The 15,831-nt window shown below is 40.0% G+C and overlaps 1 protein-coding gene across 8 annotated transcripts in view; it reads right to left on the bottom strand.

Moving 5' to 3' along the window:
- Nucleotides 1-15,831, bottom strand: part of foxp2 (forkhead box P2) — a 361,162-nt gene that overhangs the window by 13,128 nt on the left and 332,203 nt on the right. For 7 of the 8 annotated variants that reach the window (XM_055650878.1, XM_055650881.1, XM_055650882.1 and 4 more), the window contains 2 exons: nt 15,730-15,799; nt 10,268-10,431 (listed from right to left, as the gene is read on the bottom strand). In XM_055650878.1, the coding sequence (XP_055506853.1) occupies nt 10,268-10,431; nt 15,730-15,799 (234 nt within the window). Of the gene's footprint in view, nt 1-10,267; nt 10,432-14,536; nt 15,061-15,729; nt 15,800-15,831 lie in introns of those variants that run through there. The other variant, XM_055650884.1, reaches the window with a different exon arrangement.

Raw genomic sequence — 15,831 nt, forward strand, 5'->3', positions numbered from 1 at the left:
AAGAAGAAAATGACAATCTATTAACACCTCAGGAATATCCCAATGAAATTTGTTAATCCATGCTTGCCTTCTAACTAGCTCTATATCAAGCCAGCACCCAGTTAGGTTGTGAGTATGAAGCCAAGCACAGTGCACACTTGGAGAGAAGTGATGGGAGGAGAAAGCATAAACAGAGTTAAGTGAGGCCAAGGGTATTTTTTTTTGTAATTCTGTGTTCAATATTTCTTTAAGAAACTCTATATGACAGCTTTGAGCAGTCATCATTTGTTCTTTTCAGGATAGCTAGTTAGGTTGATGAAAATGTTTTAGTGTAGTATGGCACCCGTGCCAATCAGGAGTTTGCATCAGAGTCAGATACTAGCACAGAGCTTTAAAATCAATCTTGCATCTGTTTCCACTAGATGTATCACTTATCTATTTACAGGTGTGCCACAATATGACAGCAAAGAGACCTTCAGCATCAGTTTGGTAAACAAGATGTCATTCTGATCCCACTTCCAGTTTGCTCCCTTTTCCCGAGAGGTAAACAAATGCCTTTGTAAAATTTCCCCAAGGAAGACTAGGTATTGTCAACTTCTTTCATAAATCTTCAGAGTGTGTTCAGAAATGCTCAAGCATTGCACAATTTTCATGCAAATATTTTTAGAATACCCTTTGTCACAATAACCTTATTTCTTCAACAAATGTTATTTTAAGAAACAAAAGAAAAGTACCAGGCAGGAATGTGTGGAACAATCCTAATCTTAAACAAAAAGTGGATTTAATTTAATTTAACTAGATTTATGTTTTACCAGAATCTAAAGTGCCAACAGGACACGACAGTGTTTAAATATACTTGCATAATGATTCACAACTCCAGGGACATTTTACACTGGGATTAAGTATTAAAGATATCACTGCTAACAGGGAACATAGAAAATAGGTGCAGGAGTAGGCCATTCGGGCCAGCAAGCCAGCATCGCCATTCAATATAATTATGGCTGATCATCCAAAATCAGTACCCTGTTCCTACTTTCCCCCCATATCCCTTGATTCTGTTAGCCCTAAGAGCTAAATCTAACTCGCTCTTGAAAATATCCAATGAATTGGCCTCCACTGCCGTCTGTGGCAGAGAATTCCACAGATTCACAACTCTCTGGGGGAAAAGGTTTTCCCTTATTTCCCCCATCCCAAATTATTCTTTAACTGTGACCTCTGGTTCTGGGCTCCCCCAACATTTACAAAGAAGGTCTGGAACATTGAAATCGTACCTCAAATGACAGGAAGCTGCAAGGTACAACAGCACAGATTGATGGATTATCAATATAGCTTCATACTGCCCACACCAGCCAGTATGTAACTGAATCCCTCTAATCCAGTTAGCATTCTCGTAAACCTCCTCTGAACCTTCTCCCAAGCCTCCACATCCTCTCTGTAATGGGGCAACCAGAACAGTACTCAACATTACAAATGCAGTCTAATCAGTCACAAAGCTGAATTATGACTTCCCAACTCTTATATTCAATGCCCCTAGCAATGAGGAAACCATACCATATGCCTTCTCCACCACCCGCTTATGCTGCCACCTTCACCGAGTTATGAACTTGGACTCCAAGATCCCATTACAAATCAATGCAGTTAAGTGTCTTGCCATTAACTGTATACTCTCCAACTGCCCAGAGTGCAAATCCTCACACTTGCTCAGATTAAATTTAATCTGCCATTTCTCCACCCATTTCTGCATTTGATCGATATCCCCCTGTATTTTCTGACAGCCTTTACTCACTGTCTGCAACACCTCCAATGTTGCTGTCGTCAGTAAACCTTCTCACCAACCCATTAACATTTCCCTTTCCAGTTCTACCACCGAATGGGAACGACATATTCTTTCCTTTCTGATTTCCTGCCCAACTCCAGGCTCCTATCTTGCCATTCTGCTATTGATCATCTGGAAAATTCCCTCCCCAATCCCCTCTTCTTTCAGATCTTTGATTAAACCCCAAATGTTCTGACGTCCCTTTCTTTGTCAAAATATCATTCAATGAACCAGCTTGAAACATGTTACTAAAATAATATGCAATATAATTGCAACATGTTGTTTCCGCAAATCTGTGATCTAGCATAGTAGATTTGGTCAAGGCAGAGGAGAGTGTCAGTAGAGGATAATTGGCTTATTGTACAATTAGAGACGGAGGGCTTTATGGCCTTCAAGGTGGGGGATGGAGGTGCAGTGTGCCTGAACATCCATGGTAAAGATGAGGGAACTGGGCCTGGAAAATGGAGTAATTACCCTCATTGAACTTTTGTTTTTTTCTGAACCAGGTAGCTCCTTAGACATAAGTAGTTCTTTCTCTTTGAAGCCTTGTTTTATGCCTTGTACAATAATATCACTGTATTTCACAATGTGTGCACCTGTGCTCTGTGCAAGACTGCTAGTGGTTGTGTAGGTGTAGCTGTGTATCTGGGCACCACTGGGTTCTCCTTGTTCTGCAAAGAGGGCGGGTAAGTATGTGAATGTATGCTCTATTGTTAATAAATGCACAATTATGTACATGCATGTTGTTTAGACGAGGATGTTTGTATAACATGTGGAATTCAGACACTACATGGTTTAAAAATACATGCAGCATTTCCAGCTAAATTTTAATTTTCATTAGTCATAGTATGTATTAATCAACTACGAACTAGCAAACTGAGCACAATTGGTTACATCCTTTGCTCCATGTGACAATTTGATCTTTAAATGAACGGGCAACATTGAGTTATACAGCATTGAGTAATCTAAACCTCAAATTCCTACATACAGTATATTATTTTCCATGTCATGTTATTTACAACCCAATCTGTAAAACCATGTGCTCCATTTTCATTAGCACCTTTCTTTCTTCTTTAAGCTTGCAGACATTCTTTATGCTATAATAGGATGTTTCCATATAATTTTTAGATATTTTCCTTCAAGATTAATTGACCCTACTACTTTTCATACATTACTAATGTCCTACAAGTACTGTCCACATTATTGTGTTAATGAGCGCACAAGGCAGAATGTTAAAGTAATCTCTTTAGTGCCATTTAAATGCTTCACCAAAAAGAGTGGAGCTAACAAAGTGAATGGGAACGGTGGCATTTTAAACTTTTGGTACGTGCATGAGGCATATTTAAGTTTTCTTACAAAAGGCGTTTTAGGAATGGATTATACCTTTTGATTGTCACGAATGAAATTAAATGTTGAAAAGAAATCACCTATTTTAATCCCATGCAATTAAGTTTGTAGTCCATCAACAAGAGAAAAATCAAATTAAAGGGATTTTATAATAGTTGCTGACTGCAGTGACCCACATGCAGGGAATAGCATGTGTAAGAAGGGGCTACAGATGCTGGTTTACACCAAAGATAGACCCCACCCTAGCCTTCTTGTATATTTCACCGATTGTAGCCCTTTGTTATCACCTCGTCCCCAGCCAACAATAGACCATTGTGGGCTCCACCTTTCCTGAGTCGTCGATGCAGGCTCTGCTTGTTCTGTACCTTCCCCTACCTCTAGTATCCCTCTCCCCGACTCTCTGATGAAGGGTCTCAACCCGAAATGTCACCTGTTCCTTATCTCCAGAGATACTGCCTGACCTGCTGTGATACTCCAGCACTTTGTGTCTATCCAAAGGGAATACAATACTTATATTCACAGAATTGAAATATTCAAATAATATTTGGTACAGAACTGCACCCATGGAGCAACTGCAGTTTAATCTCCACCTGCACTTCACTTTACAATGAAGTGAATGCCAATCGCTCTTTCCTACAAAGCGAGGTTTATTGTGGTCACAGAGAGAAGGGTTTCAGCAACAGCCATATTCTTTTTGTTTTCTCGGTCTCACAAGAAGAACTTCCCATGCAAAAAATATTATAACAGCATTTCCCAAAGTACAGTCCTCCTCTCCATCAAAACCGTTGTCTTCAGCTTTTTGTTAAAAATTAAATCCTTATTTCACTTTTCTTGACATTGTCCATTCCATCTCCAACCTCTGCCCTCAGTACCTCCCAAAATCATGAAAACCTCAATCCAGTTTCCTTTAATCCCTCAATGATATTTCTGCACTGATGTGAATCAATGCTACAATGTCCTCCTATCTGCATATGACTAAAATAATCGACACCTCCCCATTTTTGCTGACCTTTGATATGTTATCCTTCAACATCTCTCCAACATTTCGTTCAGACAGCAAGGTCTGAAATACAATAAAGGCTACTTTGACTTTGATATCTTCATCACAGAATATAGACTATCAACCTCCATCACAGGAGATAGACAATCGACTGACATCTATTACAAAACATACCAACCCCACCAGCTATCTAGACTAAACTTCTTCCCACCCAGTCTCCTGCCAAGACTATCCCCTGCTCCCAATTCCTTATCTGCGCCCAAGATGAGGTGTATTGTACATCTGAGATGCCCTCATTCGTCAGGGAACGGGGCTTCCCTCTTCCATCATTAGTGAGGAAGCCCTCACTTGGTTCTCCTCAGTATCCTGCACTTAGTCGTAACCGGGACAGAGTCCCTCTAGCCCTCGCCTTTCACCCCGTCAGCCGTTGTATACAACACATAATCCCACGACATTTTCGCCACCTCCAACGGGATTCCACCACTAGTCGCATCTTCCAATCTCCACCCCTTTCCCTTTCCGCAGAGCCCGTTCCCTCCGCAACTCCCAGGTCAACTCGTTCCTTCACACCCAAACCACCCCTTCCACCAGATACTTTCCCTGTGACTGCAGGAGATGAAACACCTGTCCTATACCTTCTCCCTCGACTCTGTCCAAGGACCACGACAGTCCTTTCAGGCGAGGCAGAGGTTCACTTGCACCTCCTCCAACCTCATCTACTGCATCCACTCTGCTAGGCGTGGACTCCAATTTATCGGCAAGACCAAGCGCACGACCGCAGTCCTCCTTGGCCTACTCGATCTCCTGGTTGTTAACTCCCCCTCCCATTCCCACACTAACCTTTCTGTCCTGGGCCTTCTCCATTGTCAGAGTGAGGCCAAATGGGCCTCTTACAACCCAGCGTAACGAATATTGATATTTCTAACTGCGTAACCCTTGTTTTCCCTCTCTCTCCGTCTCTCCACCACCCTAGTCAGCCGACGTTTCACTGTCTTCCTGCTTAGTTTCACTGCTTTTATCCACACATTATCACCTTCTCTACAGCAAACAATGGACCATTGTGGGCTCCACCTTTCCTTGATCATCGGTTCTGGCTGATGTTCTTCTCATACATTTAATTCATTTGTTCTTTGTACCTATCATACCTCTAGTTCCCCTCTCCCCGGCTTTCAGTCTGAAGAAGGATCTCAACCCGAAATGTCACCTATTCCTTCCACCAACCAAACAGTATGGAGACTTATCTCAATATCTTCCATCCTCTTCACATACCCTACTCCCTAGCCTTCAATTCCAAACCACTTGATCTCAGCTAGACGTTGCAAAAGCAACAAAAAAAAATCCATAAATCCTGCAAATCTGAAATAAAACTAAAGAATGCCAGGGGAAACTCTGCAAACCAGGCAGCATATATGGAGAGAGGAACAGAGTCAATGACCTTTCATCGGAATCACTTTTTATGGCTCAATCACTCGCACACAAAATAAAAAGTCATGGACATGCAACGTTAACTCAGATATTACATGATTTGTTCAATGGTGGTGACCTTGGTATGATAACTGACCTCAATTTGTGCTTCGGACAGCACCATGTACAATCTCTTTAGATTTCCATTACATCACCCAAGCCGAGTTCCACCACGTATGAGAAATGCAGGTATCTGACAGAGTTATAGGGCTTGAGGTGGTTATTGAGGGATGAGGCGATGAGGGTGTAATTTTAAATCAAAGTATTGCTTAAAAGGACTGGAGATAGGCCATAAAGCACCGATGGAATTGGTGAAGAAAACAAATGCAAGTTATAAGGGCAGTTTCAGTTTATAGACACAAAAAGCTGGAGTAACTCAGTGGGACAGGCAGCATCTCTGGAGAGAAGGAATGGGTGACGTCTCGAGGTCGAGACCCTTCCACAAACCACAGTTTAGTTTATTATCACGTATATCGAGGTATAGTGAAAAGGTTTTGTTGCAAGCTAACCAATCTGCAGGAAGACAATACATGATTACAATCAATCCATTTACAGTGTATAAATGCAGGGAATAACATTTAGTGCAAGCTAAGCCAGCAAAGTTCAATCAAGTACAGTCTGAGGGTCATCAAAGAAGTAGATAGTAGTTCAGCGCTGCTCTCTGGTTGTGGTATGAATGATTTTGTTGCCTGGTAACAGCTAGGAAGAAACGGTCCCCGAATCTGGAGGTGTGCGTTTTCACACTTTTATACCTTTAATGGGAGAGGGGAGAAGAGGGAGTGGCCAGGGTGAGACACGTCCTCGATTGTGCTGCTGGCCTTGCCGGGACAGCGTGAGGTGTAAATGCAGTCAATGGAAGGGAGGTTGGTTTGTGTGATGGTCTGGGCTGCACCGCAAGTCACTGCAATTTCTTGCGGTCTTGGATGGAGCTGTTCCCAAACCAAGTTGTGATGCATCCTGTTAACATGCTTTCTGTGATGCATATGGTGCAGCAATATTTTGTATGACCACAAATTTACAAAGGCTAATGCAAGGGAGGCAAGATGGGAATGCGATTCTGCATGTAACAGAGGCAAAGGATGACTCGCGTGCACAAAATTCCTCATTTGGAGAGAAGCTCATCATAGGTGCTGTGAGGGAGCACTAGCCACTAATTGTACTTTCCTCAAAATATTTGGTTCTACATTGGCAAATATTCAAAAGGAAACAGGCCAAACATAAATGTGGTACTTGTGGTTTTGGATTTCCCTCAACCAACAAATTGCTCGAGGGACTCGACAAAACCAGGCAGTATAGAGTCATAGAGTGATAGTGTGGAAACAGGCCCTTCGGCCCAACTTGCCCACACCAGGCAACAAATCCCAGCTACACTAGTCCCACCTGCCTGCATTTGGTCCATATCCCTCTAAACCTGTCCTATCCATATACTGGTATAACTATTTCTTAAATGTTGGGATAGTCCCTGCCTCAACTACCTCCACTGGCAGCTTGTCCCATACACCCACCACCCTTTGTGTGGAATAAGTTACCCATTAGATTCCCATTAAATCTTTTCCCCTTCACCTTAAACCTATGTCCTCTTGTCCTCAATTCGCCTACTCTGGGCAGGAGATTCTGTGTATCTATCCGATTCATTCCTCTCATGAATTTATACACCTCTATAAGATCACCCCTCAGCTTCCTGTGCCCCAAGGAATAGAGTCCCAGCCTGCTCAACCTCCCTCTATAGCTCAGACCCTCTAGACCTGGCAACATCTTCATAACTCTTCTCTGTTCCCTTTCCAGCTTGATATCTTCTTTCCTATAACATGGTGCCAGAACTGAACACATTCCGCATCCTACGATGAAGTTACGTTCCGATAAACCCATCGTTAATCGAAAATTTCGCAAGTCGAAATCGTATTTAATACAATGCGATCACATGACCAGAAGTGGCGTGCGGCTCTCTGCTGTTGCTGATCGTAAAGTCGAAATATCGTAAGTCGAAGCATAGTAAATCAGGGAGCACCTGTACTCTAAATGCAGCTGCACCAACGTCTTATACAACTGCAACATGGCCTCCCGAAGGTGGAAAGAAATGGACAGTCAATGTTTCAGGACCCTTCCTCTGCATTAAAACATTCTCTAATTTCCTTCAATGGATGCTGCCTGCCCAGCCGAGCTCCTCCACCAGTTTCATTTTTGCTCCAAATTCCAGCATCTATCTTTTTTGCCTCCATGCCTGAAATTGATCTGGTCAACATATACAGTTAAAGTCTACAGAAGTCTCACCTGCTGAACCATACTTTCTTCTCCATCCTCTCACTGGGCATGAAGCCAGTCTTCCAATGCTTGTATCTAGTGGCGGCAGTGGTGGTGCTATTTTATATTTTACAGATAGTATTGTATAGTTTAGAGATACAGCCCGGTCTTCGGCGCATCAAGTCCAAGCCGAGCAGGAATCCCCACACACTAACACCATACACACTAGGGACAATATACAAATATACCAACCCAATTAACCTACAAACCTGTATGTCTATGGAAACCCACACAGAACACGAGGAGAAGGTACAAACTCCGTATAGACAAGCACCCGTAGTCAGCAACAAACCAAGGTTGCAGCTCTACCACTGCACCTGAATTTATTTAATGAATTTATTTTCTATTTCACAGCCTTACCATGGCTTTCTGGAACTGTTACAGAAAAGCTGGCAATGGCTGGCCTTGAGAAACGGATTCAATGGTGCCCAGGTACATCCTCTCAGTCAGTGACCTCCATTCCTCCTCATTCTATACAGTCATAGAATTATCACCATGGAAAAGGGCCCATGTTCATACTGTTCATACTGATCCGTTTGTCCACCAACACTAATCCCATTTGCCAGCATTAGCACCGTATCCTTCAGAGCATTATCTTTAGTCACACTGTCTCGGGTCTTCTGTTTTAGCCAATCACCCGCACTCAAACATATTGGAGAATCCTAGCTCCAGCATTTGACTGAACGGAACCTACAGATGCTGCATGTCCCAGTATTTCAAACCTGCTGAAATATTGAAGATAAACATTTTAAGATAAAAGCTGGCATTATACTACATTTAGCTTGTTTGGTTACACAGGTCCACAGACAGAGTTCTATTGCAAGGAAACAGGCTCTTTGCACCATCTCATAACTACAAGAATACATTCCAGGCAAGATGCCCTGTCTACACTAGTCCCACCTGTCTGCATTTAGCCCATATTCCTCTAAACCTTTCCTATTCATGTACCTGTCCAAAAGTCATTCACTGTTGGCTTGAACTACTGCCTCTGGCAGTTCCTTCCAATTACTCACCACACTGTGTTAAAATGTTGACCCTCGGGTTCCTATTAAATCTTTGCCCTCTCACCTCAAACCTATGTCCGCTGTTCTTGATTTCCCTACTCTGGGTAAAATACTATCTATTCCCCTCATGATCTTATACAGCTGTATAAGATCAGCCCTCATCCTTATGCACTCCAAGGAATGAAAGTCTTAGTCAGCCCAACCTTTCCCTATGGCTCAGGCCCTCAAGTTTTGGTAACATCTTTGTTACTCTTCTCTACACGCTTTCCAGCTTAACAACATCCTTCCTATAACAGGGTGAACAAAGCTGAACATAATAATATGGCCTCACTAATGTATTGTACAACTGTAATATAACATCCCAACTTCTAGTTTCAATATCTTGACTGATGGGCATTGTACCAAAAGCCTTCTTGAGTACCCTATCTACCTGTGATGGCACTTTCAAGGAACTGTGCACCTGCACTTCTAGATCCCTGCACAACGCTCCTACCATGCCATGCACTACAAAGGTCCTGTCCTGAAACACATCACACTTATTAATTTGTACTGAACTCTATTAACTACTCCTCAGACCACTTGCCCAACTGATCAAATTCCTAATACATAATACAACATGCATTTGATAACTTACAAATGTGACCTATATGCCATGCCTTTTGTATAATGACAAGTGAAATATAGTTATGGTGTTTTGAAAAAAAAAACATTGCATCTGTTACATTAATAAATGGGGTTGGTTGTTTTCCTGTAAATATCTGCATCTTACCGCGTAACAGATATACTAATGTTTGGATTAGACAGCCTGTTTTAGCCTTGTAGTTTCATTGCAACCAGTTAAAGGGAATTCTCATAATGAGTCCACCCATTGCAAGTCAGTAAACAAAGAATGGCCAAATGTTTGACATCACTGATTAGGACCAAGCTTTTCAAAGCTCGATGCATATTTCTGAAGCCTCACAGAACATTAATTTTTAATGATATCACTCTCACTGCTCCATTAAAAGATGGTCGAGAAAAGATTTTAACATAATCAATCACATAGTTAGCTACAAAATATTAACTGGAACAGTGGCCTTTTGCATAAAACATAACATATAAAACCCTCCAACATAGGACTGCAAGTAATTAAAGTTGAATATGTAATCACTTCTGTTCATGCACTAGAATTTTTTGACATGACCAACAAGGTGCAAAATACTTTGCTGGCCTATATATAGATTGTAGACAGAAGACAGATATAGATTATAGAATGAAGCATGATATTCCTGTCATGCTTTCATAATAAAAAAAGTGAACAAAATACTTCTTTGTGCATGTCGATAAAACTAACGTATATGCGTCGCAGATGCTTACATATGTTGCTGTGGAGAACATCCTCTGCTAATATTCCCATTGGTGTCGAGGTGATCCAGTGAACCATTGAGGTCTTCATGGGCTGCCAGCAGTAAGCCACTGGAGGTGGTGTTTATCAGGTTTGGGTTACTAAGTAAAGGTAAACTGCTCTCTGCAAGTGCAGCCTGCCAAAACAGAAGCACAAAATCATCGATGAGCCCGATTGTTTCATTTTAGAGTTTCATAAGGATTGCTTTGTGAAAAGCATTAATGACACATTACTGTAAATATTCACCAAATATTGAAATTTTCATTTTTTATTAAATATTAAAAATCCCTAAAATGAAATTTGATCTAATTTTATGGAAAATTAACCATATTTTACAAATGACATAAATAGGTCAACTTCATAGTTACTTTGCAGAAACAACAACTCAAGTTTACACCTCATAGCTGAAAAGCATATTTTGTTGAGAGCTCTTAATACTATTGTAACCAGATTGAAAGAACATCTCGTTTTTAAAAGTAAAATGATCCAGTACCCATGCTACTTTTCCAATCTTTGTAATCCAACTGCATAATCTTATATCAATAGTTCCAAGTGTAATTCATTCACAAAATTACAGGGCTTTCCAGGTTCTTGCTGATAGCTTTCATCCAGATTTGTATTTAATTGCAATTCAGGGTGCTTCAGGTAAAGATAATGTTCTTCATAATGTCAGCTGAGAGATACGAGAACTACATTTCCAATTTTTTATAAAGTAACATGAAATTTAGTCAAGTGCCTAATTTATTTTAAAGGATAAAAATCACCCCACCTCTAAACTCAGGATAGATCCAACACATTTTCTCGCTAAACAATATATTGGAGCACACAAACAAAAACCAAGTTATTGGGTCAAGATTAGAAGCTGCTAGCTTAACATTGTGTTTAGAATGTCAGTATGAAGTTCTGTTATTTTTAAAAAAAACACTATTGTTAATCTATCCAATAGCTGGCTCACAATACTGTATGGGTGACAAAAGTTCATTTTTTCCCCCATTTGTTAAGCTGCATTGACCCTTTCATCCTGCAATTATCTTAAATTTCTCATTTCATAGCTCCGAGTTCATTATTGTCCTTATCGCAGTGGCCCATTCTTTATTTCCATTCCTAAGTCACCACATTCATTTATATTGGCACTCCACATCTGTCACATTTACATCCAATTAGAAGGCAAGTTAAAGAATCAGAAGGAGCATCAATGAATTATTTTGGTCTATACCTGTACTACCCTGCTGGAGCAGAGCTGAATGTTTCGATCCGCCTTGGCAGATACCAGCACAATATTGCTATTTATCTCTTTATTAAAGAACCAATTAGCAATGTCATACATTGGATTGCAGAATGTATACATGAAAACCTGAACATTTCTTAAGCATCTTTCACATTAATCCTCCTTTGGGAATCTTCTATTTGGACAAGAGTGTCTTTGGCACTTCGAGTAATAGAATTTTGGGAAACCTATGAGTTCCTTGCCACATTCACAAGGATATTTCCAATGTATTTTCAAAATATTTTTAATCATACTTCACTTTATTGTCGATAAATAATGTTTTGATAGACGGAGGTGTTAACACTGATCCTTATAAATATAAGGTGAATTAGTATCAGGAGTAGGTGAAATCACTTTCAAACCTGCACTGCCATTCGTCATGCTAATCGGCGACTTTCCACCTTATCTCCATGTTTTTGCGCTCCCTTAATTTCCCAAATGTCCACAAATCTATTAACCACGATTTGGAATAAATTCAACGGCTGCACCACCAGCACCCAACAAGGTCAGGAATTGCTAAGATTCATCACCCCCTGAGTGAGGACATTTCTCCTCATCTCAGTGCTGAGTGGGTTACTCCTCACTCTGAGATAGTGACGCCTGGCTTCTCTGCCACCAGAATCCTCCTTCCCACGTCAATTCTGTCAAGAAGTCATCATTCGAAATGTCACTTTTCCATTTCTACCACAGATGCTGCCCGACCTGCTGAGTTACTCCAGCACTTTGTTTATATTTCTGTGCAAATTTTGTACGTTTCAACAACATCACTCCTCATTCTTCAAATTCTAGAGCATAGTGGTGCGGGTGATACAATTACTTCTCATACAGTAATCTCGCTATCCCAGGAACCTGTGTGGTGAATCTTCATTGCAAAACCTCTGTGGATCATGTAGCTAGTCTTGTAGCCTCTATACATTCTCCTCAATTTTCACAAAACTCTCCACTCAGTTCTGTATCATCATCAAACTTTAAAGTATTACATTGGTTTCACAGTCAAATCATTGACAGAGATGATGAACAGCTGGAGAATGAGTACTGATCCATGAGATACCCTAGTAGTCTCTGAATGGCAACTTGATAAGGGCACATTCATTCCCCCTCTATACTCTATTTGGTCACCAGCTCCCTATATAAGCAATTATATTATTCCACCCCCCCACCCCAATATCATACAATCCTCAATGAGATCTTCTGAAAATCTAAATACACCACCTCCACTGGTTCTTTCTTTTCTGTTCAAATGACCAGAGTCCACAAAGAACTATTAAATTAGTCAAATACATTTATTTTATAAATCCATGCTGGCTCTGAATACGATCTATTCTTTTCTCAAGTTATGTTTTCACATCCTTCATTGTAGATGACTGAATTTTCCCCATTGCTACTGCCCGGTTAACAGGTTAGATGTTTGCCGTCTCCTTTCTCCTTATATTCTTAAATATGCAACCCTTCACCATGTTTAAGCTCAGTTTTAGCCACAGACTTTTAAGGAGCAATGCACTGTGATTGCAATAAGACGTGGAAAGAGTTGACCAATCACCCATACACTAGCTTCAAATTATTCTTGCCACACACCCATCAGCTTCCCAAGGATCCTACCACACTCCTACAATAGGGTCACCTTGCAGTTTACAACCGGAATACAATAGAGAAAAGTCCTGGGGGTACATGGAGGAGACCCGTGCGGTGACAGGGTATCAGGCAAGCTCCACACTGACAATGCCAGAGGTGGGGATTGAACCTGGATTGTTGGAGCTCTGTTATTGATGTGCATTTTGAGACTTCTGCTGGATGCACACATGCCACCCCACCTCAAACATGTGTGAGATTTGTAACCATTGAGGTTCAACCTTCCATTTATCTGATGAATTTCGATGATGACATATACAAGAGCAAAACTGGTTATTCATATTTTGTCTAATAATATATTCAAAATGATAATATGCTAATCAATAAATAACTGATTAGTACAGGTGTCAGGTGTTATAAGAAGAAGGCAGGAGAATGGGGTTAAGAGGGGAAGATAGATCAGCCATTATTGAATGGTGGAGTAGACTTGATGGGCCGAATGGTCTAATTCTGCTCCTATAACCTATGAACATGAAATCTTACATACTTGGCTAATAAATCATGTTTATCTTGTAAACAATTGCAAATCATTTCGAACCAGTTTCTACACAGTATCCTGTCCTGTCAAGGTAACCATCCAAGTTCCTGTAAAGCAGTCAGTGTGAATTGTCACTCTATGGTCAAACGATAGCAGAATCAAGCTTACCATTACTTGACCAGAGAGTGACAAATCACACTGACTGTTGTGACACAAGTCAATCTAAGCTCAGAGCTGGATAGATGTAGGTGTTCACCCTGCCAGCCACATTGGGTGAATTAAGAATTGGGTGAAATAACTGAAATTGAAACTTTCTTCCCATCTATATGATGAAGGCAGATATGATTTCAATACTTTTTTCCCCTGCTTACATTAATACTTTGGCATTTCAAACTCTCGACATTATTGCTTACTTTTAGATTAATATGCAAGTGAATGGGTACCCTGATTTTATCAGGTTAAAATACTAAATTAATGAATTTGGAAATAAAAATGGATTTTGGGACCAGGATAAAATGATTTCTGCTCTTTATGTCAAGATAAATTAATTGAGTTTTTTAATAGTTTTAATTATAAGCCAATTTGTACTATTTTATCAGCATATTTTAAGAACTCAGGTACACACAAAACATTAATACATTGTCCCCCAAGCATTTCTATATCGCGGTTGATAAATAGCTTTGCAATCTGTATTTCTCAATTATGCATTAAATTATTCCCATGATTTACCTAAACTTCTTTAAAATAAACTGGCAAGCAGTGAATTTAAATGATTATTTAATCAGTTGGGCTTATGTTTGTATGTAATCAAAGAATTATACATTGGAGCCATTTAAAATTCAAACCATATTTTTGTGACATTTTACTGAAGTGATCGTACAGTGAGAGACACACATTGTCAAGTGTTAAGCCGTTTTTATTCTGTTCTATATGAAAAAAAAATCCTACTCCTCTTATAAATTCCATCAAATCCTGCTATCAATTTTTTCTCCGTCTGAAGGCTTCATCCTGTGGATCTCTCCATGGAAGCCATCAATACCAATCTTTTTGACCCACCATGAGCCAAATCTGACCAGTGAATAGAAAGCTATTTCCAATTAGCCTTCTCTTCTTTTTCCAGATGCGGGACTAAAACTAGTTGTACGGTTGAATATTAGTCAAGGCAATAGGTTCTAAAATTCACATCTGAATTACCAACATCATTACAGCACAAGTCTTAGAGACATTTTCATCTCAATTTACATTAAAAATGGAAATATGGTGCGCTAAAATGTTACCAATTTAATGAGTAATGATATCAATAGTACGACTATTGATATGCATGAGATGAACAGTTTAAAATCGTAGCTTTGTTTTATCTGTAAGGGTTGGTGTAATGGGTTACTGAACACCTATAATGAGAAGAGAAAAGTGAACATTAGCAGCTGCTCTTTGAATACAAGGTTTGACTAGCAGCAGAAGCAAGTTCGAAATGCAAACCAATTTGTTTCCACTTCTAAGCTGGGCTTGTGCTGAATGGTTTAACCCCAGTGGCAATTCCCTGCTGACTGTTCTTTAACTCCAAAGATCCTGATTCATGTTCTAACAAAGCATCTCCTTGACTTTAAAGAATGACCAAAACTTTACCTCGAAATAAAAGTCATGACATTTTGCCTCTTGTGCATAAAAATTATATATTGTAATTAAACTTTAAAATTTTTGCCATGAGCGCCTCATTCCCTGGCCCTATGATGTGAAATCATTTATGACAGCTTAGATAAATATTAATGCATATCCACATGCATTTGCAGAGGCTGTCATCAATCTAGCATTTGATACAAAAGTGATATTCCAAACTATGCCACAGGGTGTCTCTCTTGCTTTCCAACCACTTCAGAAATATGTTAAATCTCAATTTATAATTTAAAAGAAAAGATTAAAGTATGAAAAAAATCAAGGTTAAAACACAGAAATTAGGATACATACAAAAATATCATTATTGTCAAGGCATTTGACAGATACAGTACACATTTCATTGAAAACGGGGCAACCTACAACCACAGTGGTATTAAACTATTTACCTGCAAGCTGGCATTGAGTGCTGCTCCATACCCAAGACTCGTCGGTATATTTTTGACTAATGTTGGGCTTCTGAAAATACAGCAATGCAAAATAAATGGTAA

Source organism: Leucoraja erinacea, chromosome 19 (genome assembly GCF_028641065.1).
Source record: "Leucoraja erinacea ecotype New England chromosome 19, Leri_hhj_1, whole genome shotgun sequence".
Taxonomy (NCBI): Eukaryota; Metazoa; Chordata; class Chondrichthyes; order Rajiformes; family Rajidae; genus Leucoraja; species Leucoraja erinaceus.